At 44.3% G+C, this 20,812-nt stretch overlaps 1 protein-coding gene across 1 annotated transcript; it reads left to right on the top strand.

Annotated features, from left to right (window-relative positions):
* Positions 1-1,122: 1,122 nt before the first annotated feature.
* LOC140370240 (uncharacterized) lies at positions 1,123-20,057 on the top strand. Its single transcript, XM_072457301.1, has 3 exons — positions 1,123-1,196; positions 1,314-1,406; positions 19,452-20,057. Exons 1-3 carry the CDS (start codon positions 1,125-1,127, stop codon positions 19,923-19,925), a joined length of 639 nt encoding a protein of 212 aa, XP_072313402.1. The 5' UTR covers positions 1,123-1,124; the 3' UTR covers positions 19,926-20,057.
* The last annotated feature ends 755 nt before the right edge of the window (positions 20,058-20,812 follow it).

Raw genomic sequence — 20,812 nt, 5'->3', positions numbered from 1 at the left:
GATGAAAATGTTTTGTTTGTTGAAATACAGAAGAAAAATAATTCGTACATATTTCTTGTTTCTTCTATGAGCATGATTGACAGGTACTGCGTCAGCTGCTTTGCATAGGGTCAGTTCACATTTCAAATATAATCATTCTTAAATAATCTGTTACTTTTTTGCATTAATACAACAAACATTTATTATTCTGTTTTGTGTTTACTTATTAGTTTATTTAGTTCACTTTTGACTATTCAAAAAACACGACTTGCTTGCTCCTCCTAGTGGTCAAAGTACTGATTACAGCCACTTCCAAAAGCAGACGCAGAGTTTTTAGAGGGGAAAAGATAAACAAACTTGACTTTTATTTTACCCGATGATTAATTTTATGACTTTTTTTTATTTTCAAAGTTGCAGCAGCTGATCAGACTTGGCGTCGGCCCCTGGTCAGCCCCTGGTCAGGCCCCGCACGAGGCCCCGCACGAGGCTCCGCACGGTGGCAGGCTTTGGCACATCCCTCATGGAGCTGACGGAAGCCCCCGCACCATGCCCCGCACACACGCCGCACGCGCCGCACACACCACACGCGCCGCAGCGGCACAGGTGTGTGTCCTCAGAGCCCAGAGGCAGATTCGTCCCTCTGGGGACAATGTGGACCGCCTGGCCTTCAAGTACATGGTGAGAAGACACGGGATCTCTAACAGGCCAAACCTGGTAACGAGCCTTATTTGATTGGAACTTCGATGTTGCATTTAAAACAATTTAAAAAAATAGGAGGAAATGCAATACAAAGCTAAACAAACCACACAGTATAAAATGGAGGGGGGGAATCAAAGATAAACCAACATGTTCCACTAATTGTTCCCAGTACAGATTTTTAGGAAAAGGAAAAATTGAAATATACATCATTTACATTTATTATAAATTCATCCACTGCCCAGTTTGATCACAAACTGGAGGAGAGAGCAGTGAAATGTTGGGGAGACCCTCTTATGGGCTCACACTAGCACCACGCCCACTTCTGCCCGTCACATATTCTAAAAGTCTTTGTTACATTGTCTTTGTTCCTGTGCTCTGGACCTGACCTCTGGACCTGACCTCTGGACCTGACCTCTGGACCTGACCTCTGGACCTGACCTCAGGAGATGTGTAAAGTGGAGTCCAGCACTGACTCTGAGCGTGAGATCAGCCCGAGGTGGTCCGACACCAGCACTGTGGTACGTCTATCTCTATTTTACCACGTCATGTGCAGTCAAACTTTGTTCATGCCTCTTTAGGAGGGAGATGCACCAACTCTTCTGTTACTTTACTCCCTCTTGTCCGTTTGTGCTCAGGGGTGTGGCACCAGTGCAGCAGAGAGCGACGGTGTCCTGCAGACCCTCCCCCTGAGGCCCACGTCCACAGGGAGACATGGCTGCTGTTCTGTGGTAACCCTCATTCTCAGCTCCAAATCTTATACTAAGTGTAGTTAGGAGGACAGAGCTGCAGGATCAGCCTTTGTGAAGAACCCGACCAAACACAGGCAGAGCATGCAAACTCCACACAGAAAGCCCGGGATTTGAACCTGGAACCTGTTTGGTGCTGTGCATGTTTACGGTGAATGTTAGGACTGAGCCAGGACTGCTCGAGGGCCCTGTTTCAAGTGAGTCCAAACTCAGAGTTTGTCAACCCTGAAAAGAGCAGAGTCGCCACGGTAACTCCCTCTGAGCACCTGACCTGGTCCAGTGCAGGTTTAATGCTGCGTTTGTTTGTTTGTTTGTTCTCAGAGGAACTGCAACCACTCAAATCAAGTGGTCCAGGAGCTTTTATGGATTATTATGCGACCTGCCGCACTATTATTTTTCGTTACTGTAAAGCTTCAAGTCTTTTGTTGGAACAGAATATTGTGAGTGAGTAATAAGTCGTGTCATAGTCACTTACAGCGCCACACAACAATGACTTGGAGCAAAGAACTCTGACACAATGAAGAATACAGCAATATAACATAGAACTATTATTATTATTATTATTATTACCAACATTAGTTCTCTTCACGAACAGTTGCGTTGTGACCCCACAGCATGGCATTATGGTTCCATCCGAAAACAAATCTTCTGGTGATGGTGACGTGCTAAACGGAGCATAGGCTTGAGTAAACGGGGAAGCACAAGACGACTAACGCTACGAGACCTAAACGATCAAAACCTACGCGGCTCACAAGCTAATGAGGCTAACGTGGCTAATGGGTCTGGCACAGCGGACGGGCAGGACGGCGGTTCTGCTGACCCCAATGTGGATCCTCATAACTTTACAACAGTTGGCCCTCATGAAGTGTGAAATGAAACGTGAAAGGCAGGAACATGGCGCCACTGAGGGCGCAAATGCACCAACTTGTAGAAGAAAATCACATGAAGAGATTTGATGAGTTGAGAGAATCTTTTGACTTGGAGAAACAGGATCGGTCACAAAACCACAGAATTAAACCGAAATAGAAAATAGAAGAAAAAAACCCCACAAAAATCTAAATATACCTAAGACATCAGATGTCACCTTCATCTTCATCATGAGCTTTCACTTTCATCATCATGAGCTGTCATCTTCATCATCAGTTGTCACCATCATCATCATCAGCTGTCACCATCATCATCAGCTGTCACCATCATCATCATCATCAGCTGTCACCATCATCATCATCATCAGCTGTCACCATCATCATCATCATCATCAGCTGTCACCATCATCATCAGCTGTCACCATCATCATCAGCTGTCACCATCATCATCATCATCAGCTGTCACCATCATCATCATCATCAGCTGTCACCATCATCATCATCATCAGCTGTCACCATCATCATCAGCTGTCATCATCATCAGCTGTCACCATCATCATCATCGTCAGCTGTCACCATCATCATCAGCTGTCACCATCATCATCAGTTGTCATCATCATCAGCTGTCACCATCATCATCATCTGCTGTCACCATCATCATCATCAGCTGTCACCATCATCAGCTGTCACCATCATCATCATCAGCTGTCACCATCATCAGCTGTCACCATCATCATCATCAGCTGTCACCATCGGTTGTCACCATCATCATCATCAGCTGTCACCATCATCATCATCAGCTGTCACCATCATCATCGGCTGTCACCATCATCATCATCAGCTGTCACCATCATCATCATCATCATCAGCTGTCACCTCAGCTGTCACCATCATCATCAGCTGTCACCATCATCATCGGCTGTCACCATCATCATCATCATCATCATCATCATCATCATCATCATCATCATCATCATCATCATCATCATCATCATCATCATCATCATCATCATCATCATCATCAGTTATTGTCATCATCGGCTGTCACCATCATCAGCATCAGTTATTGTCATCATCGGCTGTCACCATCATCAGCATCATCAGCTGTCACCATCATCATCGGCTGGCATCAGCATCATCAGCTGTCACCATCATCATCGGCTGTCATCAGCATCAGCATCATCAGCTGTCACCATCATCATCGGCTGTCATCAGCATCAGCATCATCAGCTGTCATCATCAGCTGTCACCATCATCATCAGCTGTCACCTCAGCTGTCACCTCAGCTGTCTCATCAGCTGTCACCATCATCATCAGCTGTCACCATCATCATCAGCTGTCACCATCATCATCAGCTGTCACCATCATCATCAGCTGTCACCTCAGCTGTCATCATCATCATCATCAGCTGTCACCTCAGCTGTCATCATCATCATCATCAGCTGTCACCTCAGCTGTCACCTCAGCTGTCTCATCAGCTGTCACCATCATCATCAGCTGTCACCATCCTCATCAGCTGTCACCATCATCATCAGCTGTCACCTCAGCTGTCATCATCATCATCATCAGCTGTCACCTCAGCTGTCTCATCAGCTGTCACCATCATCATCAGCTGTCACCATCATCATCAGCTGTCACCATCATCATCAGCTGTCACCATCATCATCAGCTGTCACCATCATCAGCTGTCACCATCATCATCGGCTGTCACCATCATCATCGGCTGTCACCATCATCATCATCATCAGCTGTCACCATCATCATCATCATCAGCTGTCACCATCGTCATCATCATCAGCTGTCACCATCGTCATCATCATCAGCTGTCACCGTCATCATCGGCTGTCACCTCAGCTGTCACCGTCATCATCGGCTGTCACCTCAGCTGTCACCGTCATCATCGGCTGTCACCTCAGCTGTCACCATCATCATCATCAGCTTTCACCATCATCATCATCGGCTATCATCATCATCATCAGCTGTCACCATCATCATCGGCTGTCACCATCATCATCGTCAACGTCCCCGTCACCCGTCACCCATCATCAGCTGTCACCATCATCATCATCGACTGTCATCATCATCATCAGCTGTCACCATCATCATCGGCTGTCACCATCATCATCGTCAACGTCCCCGTCACCCGTCACCCATCATCAGCTGTCACCATCATCATCATCGACTGTCACCACCACCATCATCGGCTGTCACCACCACCATCATCGGCTGTCACCACCACCATCATCGGATGTCACCACCACCATCATCGGCTGTCACCACCACCATCATCGGCTGTCACCACCATCATCGGCTGTCACCACCATCATCATCGGCTGTCACCACCACCATCATCGGCTGTCACCACCATCATCGGCTGTCACCACCATCATTGGCTGTCACCACCACCATCATCGGCTGTCACCACCATCATCATCGGCTGTCACCACCATCATCATCGGCTGTCACCACCATCATCATCGGCTGTCACCACCACCATCATCGGCTGTCACCACCACCATCATCGGCTGTCACCACCACCATCATCGGCTGTCACCACCATCATCATCATCTGTCACCACCGTCATCAGCTGTCACCACCGTCATCAGCTGTCACCACCGTCATCAGCTGTCACCACCGTCATCAGCTGTCACCACCGTCATCAGCTGTCACCACCATCATCAACTGTCACCACCACCATCGGCTGTCACCACCACCATCGGCTGTCGCCACCATCATCATCATCTGTCACCACCATCATCATCAGCTGTCGTAACCATCAGTTTTCGTCATCGTCATCGTCACCACCACCACCATCACCAACCATCACCAACCATCACCAACCACCACCAACCATCACCAACCATCACCAACCATCACCAACCACCACCAACCACCACCAACCATCACCAACCATCACCAACCATCACCAACCCCACCAACCATCACCAACACCACCAACCATCACCATGCAATAACATGGATATGGAAAGAATGAAGACTAAAGAGGAGTCTATTGGATAAAGTCTAAAGAATACAGTGTGTCGTGAAGAAGACCAGCTGGAGTCTTGCGGTGTAGGCCATAGGCCATAGACCATAGGCCACAGGCTCTCGGAAAAGGGCCTTGAAATGGACCTCCGTCCCAGTATCCTGGGAAATACTTTTTATTGTGGTTTCTATCCAGTAAAAATAAAAGTTACTCACTAACTTTGCAGTTAGTGAGTATTCGTCTTTGCACATATTATCCTCATAGCATCTTTCACTCAAATGATCTCAAAGTAATAGGGTCACACTCTTCATTTTTGGCACATAAACAGACAATACTATGAATATTTGATATGTGAAATACCAGGTGGATGGGAGTTGTCGTCTTGAATTAGTCATATCTAAAAAAAAAGTCATAATTTCTAAATGAGCTCACCATGGGGCCTGATTTTTTTAACTTAACTTAACTGATACTAATAACAAAATATTAAAATAAGTTCCAAATTCTTTATAATAAGTTCCAAATTCTTTAATATAGACTTAAGGTGGTGCATCAAATCAAAAGTATACCAATGTACACAAATTCAATAATCACATAGTTAATATCAGGAGCTCCACAATAGGCTACTAGCAGATCATAGTTTGATTATGCATAACCATCATACTATGAAATTAAATCTGTATCTGGACAAATTGTGATCCAATAGGGCATTGTCTCAAGTGTTCATCTATTTTATTCCCCCCCCCCTCCATTCCCTATTAAGATAGGAGAGGAGTTTTGTTAATAAGAGTTTTTTGTTTTGTTTATAAGAGTTCTATTAAGAGTGTGTTTTGAAACTTCCTATAATCTGTCCTTTCCTCCTGTTTCTATTGCAGTGGAACAACGAAATTTCCCCTTGTGTGACATTAAAGGATTATCTTATCTTATCATCACTGTCATAAAGAATGTCCTCTTGACCAGCTGCTCTGGAAGATTCTGGTGTTTGTTTATAGCCATCAGAAGCACGATAGACGATATCAGACAAATAGAATCTGTCCATATGCCTGATGCAGGGTGTGAATCATCTAAAACAGTCCCAGTTGAAAGTGTTTCTACAAACACAAGTTCACTCTTATTCCTCAGAGTGGCTGTTGAAAGGTGATCTGAGGATGATCCGCTTGAATCTTTGACTTGAGCTGGTCATTCCTGTCATTAAAAAGTACCGGTAAGTGTGATGTACAAGTACGTGGAATGCTGGTGAATGAGATTTCAAAGAAAAAAACATATATTGACTTCAGATATTTCCAGGTCAAGGCCCATTCCTACAGAACTGCGTTGATGATGCTCCAATGTGTTTTGGATTAGGAACATTTTTCATGGAGCCACAAGTTCATGATTCAGCCAAAACAAAATCTTAAAATTGAGGCTCTTTGAAAAGGACTTTTTCCTGAGCTGAAAATCTAAATCAATTCAATAGCAAAGACATTTCTTTACTACTGGTTATATTCAATAATTCTCATAATAAAATGATGTGTACCTGTGATTGGAGGAATCCAATGACTGGAGCATCTGCACAATGTTCCTGAAGGTCTTTAGAAGACTCCAGAATCCTCTTGATAATGACAGTATCACAGAACATCTTGTATGAGACATCAAATGTCTTTCTGACTCTGTAAAATGCATCATAGAACGACGATTAGTTTACATGTAAATAACATTAGTCAATAATTAAAGTAATATCTAAAGAAAATAAGAGCCTTGGATAAAAATATCAAGATTCAGTGGCTTGATTAAAATTGAAATATCCTGTTTCAGACTGATTCTCAGAAAGGAATCTAGTAAATGCTTTGTAGCAGCATCGCCGCCACTTTCCACCGGGCGCCGCCATCTTTGTTTACTAAAAGATTGACGATGACATCATAATCTTTAACGCGTTCTTCGTGTTTAAATGTTTGGGAGAATCTTTCAAACACCTTAGATTTGGAAATGTCTCTCAAACAAACCAATTTATTATTGTTAATTTTCATACTTGGGTGATGGATGAGCCAAAACTCCTCGGTGGCAGGGCTCCGGGGGTGGATGAGATCCGCCCTGAGTACCTAAAGTATCTGGATGTTGTAGGACTGTCTTGGTTGACACGTCTCTGCAACATCGCGTGGCGTTCGGGGACCGTGCCTCTGGACTGGCAGACCGGGGTGATGGTCCCTCTGTTCAAGAAGGGGGACCGGAGGGTGTGTTCCAACTACAGAGGGATCACACGCCTCAGCCTCCCGGGTAAGGTCTATTCCAAGGTACTGGAGAGGAGAATCCGACCGATAGTCGAACCTCGGATTCAGGAGGAGCAGAGTGGTTTTTGTCCCGGTCGTGGAACACTGGACCAGCTCTATACCCTCCATCGGGTGCTCGAGGGTTCATGGGAGTTTGCCCAACCAGTCCACATGTGCTTTGTGGATCTGGAGAATGCTTTCAACCGTGTCCCTCGGGGTGTCCTTTTTTGGGGTGCTCCGGGAGTACGGGGTCCGGGGCCCTTTGCTCAGGGCTGTCCGGTCCCTGTATGACCGGAGCAGGAGCTGTGTTCGCATTGCCGGCAGTAAGTCAGACCTGTTCCCAGTGCATGTTGGACTCCTCAGGGCTGCCCTTTGTCACCGGTTCTGTTCATAATTTTTATGGACAGAATTTCTAGGCGCAGTCAGGGGTCGGAGGGTGTCCGGTTTGGGGACCACAGGATCTCATCTCTGCTGTTTGCAGACGATGTTGTCCTGATGGCTCCATCAAACCCGGACCTGCAACATGCACTGGGACGGTTTGCAGCCGAGTGTGAAGCGGCTGGGATGAGAATCAGCACCTCCAAATCTGAGGTCATGGTTCTCGACCGGAAAAAGGTGGCTTGTCCTCTCCAGGTGGGTGGGGAATCCTTGCCCCAAGTGGAGGAGTTCAAGTATCTCTGGGTTTTGTTCACGAGTGAGGGAAGGATGGAACATGAGATTGACAGTTGGATCGGTGCAGCAGCTGCAGTGATGCAGTCGCTGCATCGACTGTTGTGGTAAAGAATGAGCTGAGTCGAAAGGCAAAGCTCTCGATTTACCGGTCACTCTACGTTCTGACCTCACCTATGGTCATAAGCTTTGGGTAATGACCGAAAAGGACAAGATCGCGGATACAAGCGGTTGAAATAAATTTCCTTCGCCGGGTGGCTGGGTGCTCCCTTAGAGATAGGGTGACTCTAACTCAGTGAAACGGGGGGAGCCCGGAGTAGAGCCGCTGCTCGTCCAGCTGAGGTGGCTCGAGCATCTGTTCCGGAGCCTCCTGGGCGCCTCCCTGGGGAGGTGTTTCGGGCATGTCCCTCTGGGAAGAGGCCACGGGGAAGACCCAGGACACGCTGGAGGGACTATGTCTCTCGGCTGGCCTGGGAACGCCTCGGGATCCCCCCGGAGGAGTTGAAAGAAGTGTCTGGGGAGAGGGAAGTCTGGGAGTCCCTGCTTAGACTACTGCCCCATGACCCGGCCCCGGATAAGCGGAAGAAGATGGATGAATGAATGGATAGATGGTGTTTCCTAGTATTTTTGTATCCATATCCCCAAGTATTTTATGTGTTCTCAATCCCATTTAAAGTTATATTTACTCTTAACCTTCTTATCCAAATCTCCAAACATCATGGCTTCTGTTTTTTATGCATTAACTTTGTACCCGGAGTATTTACTATACTGCTGTATTTCCACATTCAGGTTTTCTAAAGATCTTTCTACATTTGTCATCGTTAGCGTCACATCCTCTGCATGAAGTGCTGGTGTATGCTCGTGACCCCCACGCTGGAGGCTCTAATGTTAGAGCTTTGTTTAGAGCTCCCTGCCCAGTCAGAGTCAGAGTCCTGCTCACATTGTCTGGTCTTTGATGACCAAATGTGGTCCCACAGGAGAAAGTCTGCTGTGAACACGTTCTGCTCCACATACATTTAGTGGGCTAGAGGTTTTGTCTTTTAGAGTTTTTCTATTAAGAGTGTTTTTTTTAAAGCTTTAAAGATCTGTTCTTTTACTTCTGTATCTACTTGCGTGCAACACCGAAATGTCCCCATTGTGTGGACAAATATAGGCTATCTTATCTCATCTTTTCCCCCTTTTGGGACGACACTGATGATTTGAGTCTTTTTCCAGTTTAGTTTAAAGGTTTAGTCAGATGCTTTTGTGTCTCTGCTGCTTCCTGGACTTACTTTCCTTTATTGCCATGATCATTTCTAGAGCAGTCGTTGGTTTTATCATATATGAAGTTTGTTCTGAAGTCACCTGTTGGGTCAAATATTTTAGACTTCCATTTTTATTGCTTTCCATGTCTTTGTAATTTTTTTATAACATTGCAGAAAACATTTAATGGGTTAATTTTTCTCTGTGATAATTAAAGTTATTGCCTTTTAGGAAAAGCTCTTTTTGTGTTTTTAATTTAAAAGCCAGTAGTTTGAATGCTTTGGGACCGCTTCAGTGGCGTGCATTCAGGGGAGGCAGAGCCTCACCTGTCTTTAGGGAGGTGCTGGGGAGGCGGGGCCATGAGGCAGCACCTCGCTCTGCCTCTCGGATCACACTATAATGCCTCACAAACTGAGCTGGTGCGATGCAGATCATGTGTCCTACTCTCCTTCTGTTTATAACATATGAAACACTCTGACGAAGTGCTCTGTACTTCCATACTGTGGATAATATATGAAATGTATTCCTGAAACATGTTTTAGGCAGATTCATTATAAAACCGCAGTAAAAGTTCACTCGGTGAGGCAAACAATACCCCTGACTTATGACAGGGGGCGCTCCTGAGCCCGTGGACTGTTGAATCCTCTTTGTTCTTGAACTCTTTTATTTCTTATTTACAATCCGGCTTATCAAAATGTAAAGTTAAAGACCAGAAACTTGTATTTATTTTGGCTTGAAATAGGCTCAATTAGAATAAATTTAGTCCTGATTTGAAATATGTGTCACATGTTTGTGTAAAGAATGCTGAAATGAGATATAAAGCAAAACACATTGTCTGTTGTCAATTAAATCATGTTTGAGGAGCTCTTTTGGGTTCATTCACATTTGTAAATCTCACTGGCCCTGAACCTCACAGCACCTCACTGTTGTTGCCATAGTATTGTTGTTTTGCAAGTGCAGAGATTTTCCCATTTCCTTTGTCAAAATTATGTATAAATGATTTAGTTTTTTCTTCATTTGATTGTTTTGCGTCTCTTCATGTTCTTTTTGTAATTGCTGGATTTCCCTTTTCATTGGTTTCATCTCCTGCACAAACAGGAAGTGTAGGGTTCTATTTTGCCCGTATAGCAGGTGTTCCCAAAGTATATCTGGTGTTATTTCATCTGTAGCATTCTCTTGAACAAATATTTATATGGTTTAATTGTATTAGTGAATTGTTCTTCTTGAGAAGTGAATGATCTCCACTCCCTTTCACCTTCTACTCTCAGGGTTGAAAGTCATCGGTGCATGGTTTTATCTCACATTTCTTGATTCTTCTTATTTAAACATTAAATCATATTGAGTGTCTCCACACACCGACTAGTCCCAGCTCCTTTTCCACCTTTTTCACTAAAATGCTCCTTAGTAGTTTTGGTTTAAAGCTCTTCTCCGTTCCCCGGAAGTCTCAATGACCATTATAACTGTTCCAAATGTTTATCAAGGCTTAGCAATCAAAACTTAAGTGGAATATCAAAATGATATCAATGCATGACTAATGTAGACGTCTACCCTACCTAAAGAGAAGGTAATCATACTTGAACAGACGAAGAGTGTAAAAGTCTTTGTACATCTCAGAGGAGGACGACAAAATCACATGTTTTGGAGGGATTTTTTGATGAAAAATGTGTCACGTGCTCATTGTTCACAAGGAAATGCAACTGTTGGAGAAACAGCGCCACCAGGAGGCCAACCACTGTCACGTGTTCTGGGACTGTCCTCTGAACTTTAGAACTATGAACTTGGGCCTCAGAACTCCTGCTATGGACATATACATGGATGCTTTCATGTGGCGGCTGTAAAACAGGAGGAACAAACCTCACCAATGATCAACTGACAACCAAATGGGACTTTTACTTTTTAATGAGCCATGATTTTGTTTATTTTTATGCTTACTTTATGTATTTATTCATTTCGCTCTATGGTTGTGTTCGATATTTATTCTTTCATTAAAACTAGGAACATTAAACATCGTGAGAGAAGATTGTTTGAATTATTTTTAAATGTATAAAAAAATGTAAAACAAAAAAGAAAGTACATGTAAATAAGTATTCACAGCGTTAACTCTGAGCCTCTAAACTGAGCTCAGGTTCATGGTTTCCCCCTGATGGTCCTGGAGATGCTTCTACAACTTGACTGAGTCCAGGGTTGGACATGAGTTGGAAAAGTGATGTCAGAGCACAAACCAGGACATGAAGTCCAAGGAACAGTCTGTAGAGCTCAGAGAAGGGATTGTATCAAGGCACAGATCTGGAGAAAGGACAGAAACATCTCTGCAGCAGTGAAGGTTCCTCTGAGCTCAGGGGCCTCCATCATCTGGAAATGGAAATGAATCAGAGCCACCAAGACTCTTCTAGAGCTGGGCCCGGCCAAACTGAGCAATCAGGGAGAGAAAGACCTAAGACAGAGGAGACCAAGAACCTGATGGTCACTCAGACAGAGCTCCAGCATGTCTCTGTGAAGAGAGAACTTTCCAGAAGAACCAACCTCCCTGCATCACTCCACCATTAGGCCTGTGTGGGAGTGGCCCGACTGAAGCCTCAGTAAAAGGCACATGACAAAGGCAAGTTTACACAATCATACATAAGGCAATTCAAAGTGCTTCACAACAGGAAATGCATTAAAATCACAAAACAGTTTAAAACATGAAAGAAGAGAGAATCCTGTCAGTCAAACACAGCCAAAAAAAACTGTTTTTATCTTAGATTTGAACATTGTCAGAGCAGAACCTGTCTCACATCTTCAGGAAGAATGTTCCAGATTTTGGCTGCATAAAACTGAAACACACCAGCAGGAGTCCTGTCTCTGGCACCAGCAGGAGGCCGGTCCATGTTTAGTCCTGACTCTGGCACCAGCAGGAGGCCGGTCCATGTTTAGTCCTGACTCTGGCACCAGCAGGAGGCCGGTCCATGTTTAGTCCTGACTCTGGCACCAGCAGGAGGCCGGTCCATGTTTAGTCCTGACTCTGGCACCAGCAGGAGGCCGGTCCATGTTTAGTCCTGACTCTGGCACCAGCAGGAGGCCGGTCCATGTTTAGTCCTGACTCTGGCACCAGCAGGAGGCCGGTCCATGTTTAGTCCTGACTCTGGCACCAGCAGGAGGCCGGTCCATGTTTAGTCCTGACTTTGGCACCAGCAGGAGGCCGGTCCATGTTTAGTACTGACTCTGGCACCAGCAGGAGGCCGGTCCCTGAGGTCCTCAGAGTCTGAGATGGTTCAAATGGCACTAACATGCCCAAGATGTTCTTTGGTGCTAGGCCATGGAGAGACTTGTACACATTCAATTCCATTTGTTTTTGAAATGCCCAAAATCACAACAGCAGTTTCCTCGAGGGGCGACAGTGAAAAACAGATTAAACAATGTTCAGAGGGACTTGGCAATGTCCCAGCATCCCATGTCCTTAGACATAATGTCCCAGGGTCCCCCGTCCTTAGTCCCTCCTTCTGGGCCAGGAAAAACTACTAAACCTCTTTGGGAAAAAGTATAAACCTGGAGGAGTTCCACATGAAGGAGAGCTCTGACTCTCACAGACGGACAGGAGGAGGCGAGAGAGACAGTGAAGCTGGAGCCACTCAGGAGGAGAACCGGTTCTTCAGGAGGAGAACCAGTTCTTCAGGAGGAGAACCAGTTCTTCAGGAGGAGAACCAGTTCTTCAGGAGGAGAACCAGTTCTTCGGGAGGAGAACCAGTTCTTCAGGAGGTGAACCAGTTCTTCAGGAGAAGAACCAGTTCTTCAGGAAGAGAACCAGTTCTTCAGGAGGTGAACCAGTTCTTCAGAAGGAGAACCAGTTCTTCAGGAGGTGAACCAGTTCTTCAGGAGAAGAACCAGTTCTTCAGGAGGAGAACCAGTTCTTCAGGAGGAGAACCAGTTCTTCAGGAGGAGAACCAGTTCTTCAGGAGGTGAGGTGAACCAGTTCTTCAGGAGGTAAACCAGTTCTTCAGGAGGAGAACCATTTCGTCAGGAGGTGAACCAGTTCGTCAGGAGGAGAACCAGTTATTCAGGAGGAGAACCAGTTATTCAAGAGGAGAACCAGTTCTTCAGGAGGAGAATCAGTTCTTCCAGGCAGATGAAGAACCGTCCATATGGAGAAGAAACTGTTTCTTCAGGAAGCAGAGCTGCTTTAAAGTCTATTCTGAGCCTGAAGTGCAGAGACCTGAGAACAATGTGATGGTACTTCCTGGTTCTAATGTGATGGTACTTCCTGGTTCTAGTCAGGACCCAAGCGGAAGTGTTCTGGATGAGACCATGAGAAACAGGAAGCTCTGGTCTGATGGAACAAAGATTGAGCACTTTGTCTTGAATAGAAGACTCATGTCTGGAGGAACCCCGGCCATCACCTGGACAGTGCCATCCCTACAGTGAAACATGGAGGTGGAGCTGTTCTTCAGCACCAGGAACTGGGAGACTCTCCAGGACCAACAGAAAGATGAATGCAGCAGTGACAGAAACATCCTGGATGAAAACCTGCTCCAGAGGCTCTGGACCTCAGACTGGGGCCAATGTTTCATCTTCACCAAGACAACGACCCTCAGCACACAGCCAGGAGAACAAAGAAGTGGCTCCAGGACAACTCTGTGAATGTCCTTTAGGGGCCCAGAGGCCAGAACATCTCTGGAGAGATCTGTAAATGGCTGTGATCCAACGCTGACCATCCAACCTGATGGAGCCTGACAGGTTCTGTAGAAGAACGGGAGAAACGGCCCATAAATGGGTGCGTGAGCTTGTGGCATTGGACTCAAAGTGTTAACAACCTTCTTTCATTTTATCATTATGGGCTATTGTTAGTTGAATTTTGAAGCAAATCATTAATTTAATCAATTTTGGAATCAGGCTGTAACATACCAAAAAGGGGGAAAAGTGATGATCCAGATTCTGTGTTAGCACTCGGTAACCGCACACCAACACTTAATGTGAGTAATGTACAAGTTCAGCTAGGACATGGTCCTGCTACACGGCTACACTTCCATATTCATCCCTGTCCGTTTTGTAAATATTATAACCCTGTACATGAACTACAGAATTTTCAATTGTTTCATTCAAATGGGTTTAGGGTTAGTGCTGTAACATATATTTTATTCTCCTACTATATCAAGGTGAGCTCATGGATTTTATGTCCTAAGGTGCAAACATTTAAGTACCGTATATTCTGGACTATAAGGCGCACCTTTTTTCATAGTTTTGGATCGTTGATTCCAGAGCAACTTGGAGTGATATTATTAGTTATTTTCACACCGGCAACAGCATGTCACATATGGAGAGGAAGAGTCTGCACTTCCTCTTCCTCCGGAGTTGTTTAGAAGTGACACCAAAGAAGAAGAATTCAATAGATTTAGTGATAACAACGTTACAGTATGTTGTCTGTGCGTCATGTAGCTGAAGGTGTTAGCGTTAGCATATGTTCACCTATTCACCATCTTCTCTAAACTCTTATTATTTTAAACTGCATTTCAAGATTAAACGTCTGTTCTTGGTCTTGGATTTTATCAAATAAATTTCCCCCAAAAATGCGACTTATACTCCAGTGCGACTTATAGTCCAGTAAATACAATAAGTAAATGTATTGGTTAAAATTAGAATTCATTCTAATAAAAGTCCATTTTAAAAGCACACGTAGTCATCACACATCTTGCTCTTTGGTTCTGCTCTTGTCATTCCACTTCTGATGTATGTGTTCCTTGGAGCGTGTGAAATCAAAAGATCTCATACCATATTTACATAGCACCTCGCCCACTTTCCCTCTTTTCCCCACGAACCGACACTTCCATTGTAATGGTACTTCTGGTCGAATGGAAACTTGCTTCTTTTAAGTGCTAAAACACGCTCTAAAGTCGATTGATTTGTGTCAAATGTTCATGTGACCAACAAGTCAACACTGAAGAGGGCTTTTTAGTCTGTGTAGAACTTCTTTTCTCTGGAGTTCTCGGTCTCTGGAGTTCTCGGTCTCTGGAGTTCTCGGCCTCTGGAGGTCTCGGCCTCTGGAGGTCTCGGCCTCTGGAGGTCTCGGTCTCTGGAGGTCTCGGCCTCTGGAGGTCTCAGCCTCTGAAGGTCTCGGCCTCTGGAGGTCTCGGCCTCTGGAGGTCTCAGTCTCTGGAGGTCTCAGTCTCTGGAGGTCTCAGCCTCTGGAGGTCTCAGCCTCTGGAGGTCTCAGCCTCTGGAGGGTCAATCTCTGGAGGTCTCGGTCTCTGGAGGTCTCAGCCTCTGGAGGTCTCAGCCTCTGAAGGTCTCAGCCTCTGGAGGTCTCAGCCTCTGAAGGTCTCAGCCTCTGAAGGTCTCAGCCTCTGAAGGTCTCAGCCTCTGGAGGTGTCAGCCTCTGGAGGTCTCAGCCTCTGGAGGTCTCAGCCTCTGGAGGGTCAGTCTCTGGAGGTCTCAGCCTCTGGAGGTCTCAGCCTCTGGAGGTCTCAGCCTCTGGAGGTCTCAGCCTCTGGAGGGTCAGCCTCTGGAGGGTCAGCCTCTGGAGGGTCAGCCTCTGGAGGTCTCAGCCTCTGGAGTTCTCAGCCCTGTGTGTGGGAGGAGGATTACGTGGTATGGCCATGGATCTATTATAATATCTGGATAGGGTACTGAGATATTCAGTATTTAACGCAATAATGTCACATTCATGTGCATATAACTGATGGAAAAAGAGTGTTTATTTTACCATTATTATTAGTATTATTTTGTCTTACGCTGTTTTTATTTTATCTTTATTTCCCCCTCCATTCTTTATTAAGGTATGAGAGGTTCTGTCTAGAGGAGTTTTTGTTTATAAGAGTTCTTCTATTTAGATCGATCTATTAAGAGTGTTTTTTAAACTTCCTATAAGTTTTCTGTCCTTTTCCTCTGGATCTACTGTGTTGCAACAACAAAATTTCCCCATGTGTGGACAATAAAGGAATATCTTTTATTCAGTTTGTTCTATTTGACTTATACAGGTTGTTTTATCATTGTTAATATTTTTATGTTGCAGTGAATCACCAAAGCAAGTTCCACTGTTTGTGAATTCTGTTCTTTGACAATGGAATAAACCTTTTCTGATTATATTAATGATGATAATAATAATGAACATTACACAGACTCAAACTCCTTAATAAGGGACTCCCACATTGTAACTTTAAAACTCATTGGAGCTTTAAAACTCAACTAAAACTGGTTAAAATCAATTTATCATTTGTAGTTATCAGATTTGCATTTATTGAACAAGTTCATTCATGTTCATTATTTGTATTAAATACATTAATAAACAAATGTGTTTTGTATTTATTAAAGATTGACATGATATAAAAAAACGACACAAAAGGAAACTGAATATAATTAAATACTGCTTAACTCAATTATGTAACAGAATCGATGATTATATTTTATATTTCTTCTCATCTGATTAAAAAAAATGCATATTGGCCAAATCATATTATGTAAATAAATAACTGAAAAGTTAATAACAAAATAAATACCCAAACCAAAAACTACAGAAAATGATGAGGATGTTATTACACCTCTAAATTGTCATTAAACCAGACTTTTTATCTTAACACTTCTTTATAATTCTCTTAAATATCAGAGCTTTACAACATGATACATGTATATTTATAGATGGATATAACAATCCATCATTATACATTACGTAAACAGAATATTTCAAGCCGAATTATTCCAAAAGTCCGTGTTGACTTCTCAGTCTTTCACGCTGCTGTGACGTGCGCGCTCCCGACGCCAAAGCCTCACGGCGATGACGTCACAAAAGTGGGAGGAGATATACCACTGTTCAGGAAGTAATGCGGAACTACAAAACTTTTTTGGAACCATGCGCCAATGAGCAGCTCCATAGGTTTCAATGGCGGCCATCTTGGCTTCCGGGGGCTTGGGTATGGCCCACATACAGGCTTCTGGAATAAGGTGGATATAGTAAACTATAATTCCCTTTTCTCTAGCTTCTTTCATGTTAGGTAGATGCTCCTTCTGTTCTGCCTCACCGCCTCTGAGAAGTCCTCTTGAATATACTTTCCCGCTGCTTTCTTCTTCAACTCTTTTTACTCTTCAAACCAGCTTTATATTTGAGAATTTACACAATGATAGATCTTGGGTGACTCCGGCCTTTACTATTATACTTGTTTCCCAATCCATGAGCTCTGTCAATATTAATAGTACTTGCATCAAGTTTCACCTTATCAGATCTTTTGAATGTCAGTGTCCTCCCATCTCTCTGTAGTAGACTCACAAACCCCATCAAAAATGTGATTCTTCCTTTTTGATGGATTCTTTAGATTCTCGGCTTTAGATTACTATGAGACAAGTCCATCTTCTCCAGCTCGATGCCAGGATGGCCCAGGATGAAAAGAACCCCTTCAATATCAGCACAAAATGAAGCCATTCTGTGAACCAGCTCCTGCCTCTGACTTTCTGCAGTTATAAATACATGCTTATGCTAATGTAGCTCATGTCTGCATGGAGCTAATGTCAACAAAAGCAACAATTCACTCTCTAATGTTGTTTTATTAACTGAAAATGTAATAACACTGTCTAGGTCAATAAATTAACTTAAATGGACCCGCATTTTGGCTGATTTGAGCTCTTTCCTAGTTTGTATTACTAGGTTGAGTCGTTTTTAAAAAAAAATACCAGTAATTGTTTTTCCGACTTGACACTGGAACACACTTGAACACAGCATAACTTCTCCACGCAAGGTTTGTAGGTCACGAAAAACCTGGAAAAGTCATAGATTTGTATTGGTTTTGGAAATTTAGAAAGAATTTTGGTTTCAGAAATAAATGTCTGGATTAAAAGAGCGGAGATGTAGTGTATATTCTTTTATTCCAGAAAGGTATGCTGCTCTCTGTAACTACAGCACAGATTTTGCGGCTCTGGTTGAGCCTGAGCCCGCTCACAGACGCTCAGTGTGGCTCTGGTTGAGCTTGAGCCCGCTCACAGACGCTCAGTGTGGCTCTGGTTGAGCTTGAGCCCGCTCACAGACGCTCAGTGTGGCTCTGGTTGAGCTTGAGCCCGCTCACAGACGCTCAGTGTGGCTCTGGTTGAGCCTGAGCCCGCTCACAGACGCTCAGTGTGGCTCTGGTTGAGCCTGAGCCCGCTCACAGACGCTCAGTGTGGCTCTGGTTGAGCTTGAGCCCGCTCACAGACGCTCAGTGTGGCTCTGGTTGAGCCTGAGCCCGCTCACAGATGCTCAGTGTGGCTCTGGTTGAGCCTGAGCCCGCTCACAGATGCTCAGTGAGTGTCCACAGAAGTGAACCAGGGACCGGAGCGCACACAGAGCATGAGCCACTTCCAGATCAAATCAAGGACGCCACTGTTTTTTAAGAGCCAAGAGCACGGAGGACGGCGCTTGGATCAGACCCGTGTCCTGTTGTGTTGCATTTTTACTGTTTGAAGAATGAAAATTGATAATGAATTATGTATGAAGAGAAGATTAACATGGAATTCACTTCACAAAACAAACACAGACAAGCAATGCCCCAACGTTTGAATTTTATGACTTAAAATGATGCGTGAATAAGTTATTCTAGGTCATGGAAAGTTGGAAAATGGTTATAGATCATGGTCATGGAAAATCTTAAGTTAAAATCTGTACAAACCTTGTCCACAGTTACACGACTCCCTCCTCCGGTTTACCGTTGCCATGGTGAATCATATTTTCTGGGCTCCATTGCTCCTGGCTTTTCTCCTCCACTAAGCTCAAGTTGAACAAACTCTGAGTTGTCAAACTTCAAACCAGTTTTCAGAAATGGGAAACTTTCTCAGTCTCAGTAACGTAACTCTGAGTTAAGAATTAAACTCCAGCTAAGTGCAGCCTGCCTTAGGGCCATTGTCTACAACAGAACTAAATAATAACTAAGATTAAACCAGCTGGAAAAAATGTGACTCAGCTAGGATCATACCAGGTCTAAAGTGAAACCAGGTCTTAACCAAGTCTTAACCACTTCAAGGGTCTATCTCAGAGTGAAACCAGCACCAGTTGTACCGTCCTGTTTTGTTTTCATCTTCTCCTCTTTGCAGTTTCTGGACCCTTACGACGGCAGCTCGGAGGACTCTGATGTTTCTATGGACGTTCAATGGAACAGAAGGATCCGTCAGGCTGCAAAATCTACCATCTGCTGGTGTGTGGCTCGTAACAGGAGATTCAACCAGCAACCCCATCACCGACCTGCTCAGGAACCAATCAAAACCACCAGTATGGAGAAGGGAAAAAACACAGATTCTTATGATGAGAATTCCAACTTCCACAGAGCAATGTCCTTCAGTGACAAGGGACATTCACAAGCTTTGGACATAGGACAAAGTGAACTAGATTCCGGAGGACCACGCCTTACATCTGGATGGTCCTCCATGATGGATAGATCTCCCAGTCCGTCCAACCTCCATAAGAGAAAGTTCGGTGTCCCCGGGGCAGAGCTGGTGGATCAGGCTCCGAGAAAGCGACGGTGTGTGGTGGACATGGAGCTGGAGGAGGACACAACTTTGACTTACTGACATGACATGACTGGAAAAGATCCATGGACTTGAGGCGAAATGCAAGGTTGTAAACTGTTAATACGTTGAATTATTATTTAAATCTTTTGAATGTGTTTTTTTGTTCAAATGAATAAATCACTTTTTCTGTGAGATTTGAGTAATCTGTCCAAATTCTCCTCATTTACCAGCAGATGGTGGTAGAGTCCCAGTTTGAGTGGAAGAGTTGTAGGTGAATCACAAGATTTCAAACCTTTGAAAAGGCTGATTCTGGTGTTTGTTATAGTTGGCTTGGGAGGGATGGAAGTGATGACTCAACCTTATCCCTGAACTTAACCCTCACCTTAAGCAGCAGTGGTTCTATTTCCGTTGACTTTTGGAGGTGGAAAGTCACCGTATGATTCCATGGAAATAGATTATAGACTTCGGAACATTCTCCATGCAGACCTTATGTTCATCTTAAAGCCCTGACCACTAAATTGAAGACGGTGAGGTGAAGGTTCTAAGCAGGGAAAAGATGGTTTGAAAGAGTTAGAGGCAATCTTTGTTTCAAAAGAAAATCCGTTCTTAAATAGAAATAGTGGTTTATGATTCAACCTTCCAGTCGTTTGGAATGGAATTTTGAATCCCTGGAGAGGTCGACGCCCAGTGCATTCAGATGCTAAACAGTTACACAGGGAGGAGAGAGCGTGAGCCATGGACAATAGGAGGCTGATAGCCCATTAAAGGACTGATAGGAAACAAAGAGGCTAGTTTGATAGAAAACAAAAAAGTTTAATTTCTGGCCCGCCCTTTATCAGGAGGTCCCGCCCGGTGGGCAGCGCCCACTCAGAAGAATAAATATCTGAGTTCCTGGTCTTGATTCGCAGATTGAGAATGACTCTTGGATGAGAGTCAAAACTTAAAAA

This window comes from Eucyclogobius newberryi, unplaced genomic scaffold (genome assembly GCF_026437365.1).
Source record: "Eucyclogobius newberryi isolate DKJ021-1_F unplaced genomic scaffold, fEucNew1.0.hap1 SCAF_21, whole genome shotgun sequence".
NCBI lineage: Eukaryota > Metazoa > Chordata > Actinopteri > Gobiiformes > Gobiidae > Eucyclogobius > Eucyclogobius newberryi.
The sequence above is the reverse complement of the archived record's forward strand: the minus strand, read 5'-3'. Positions and strand labels throughout refer to the sequence as shown.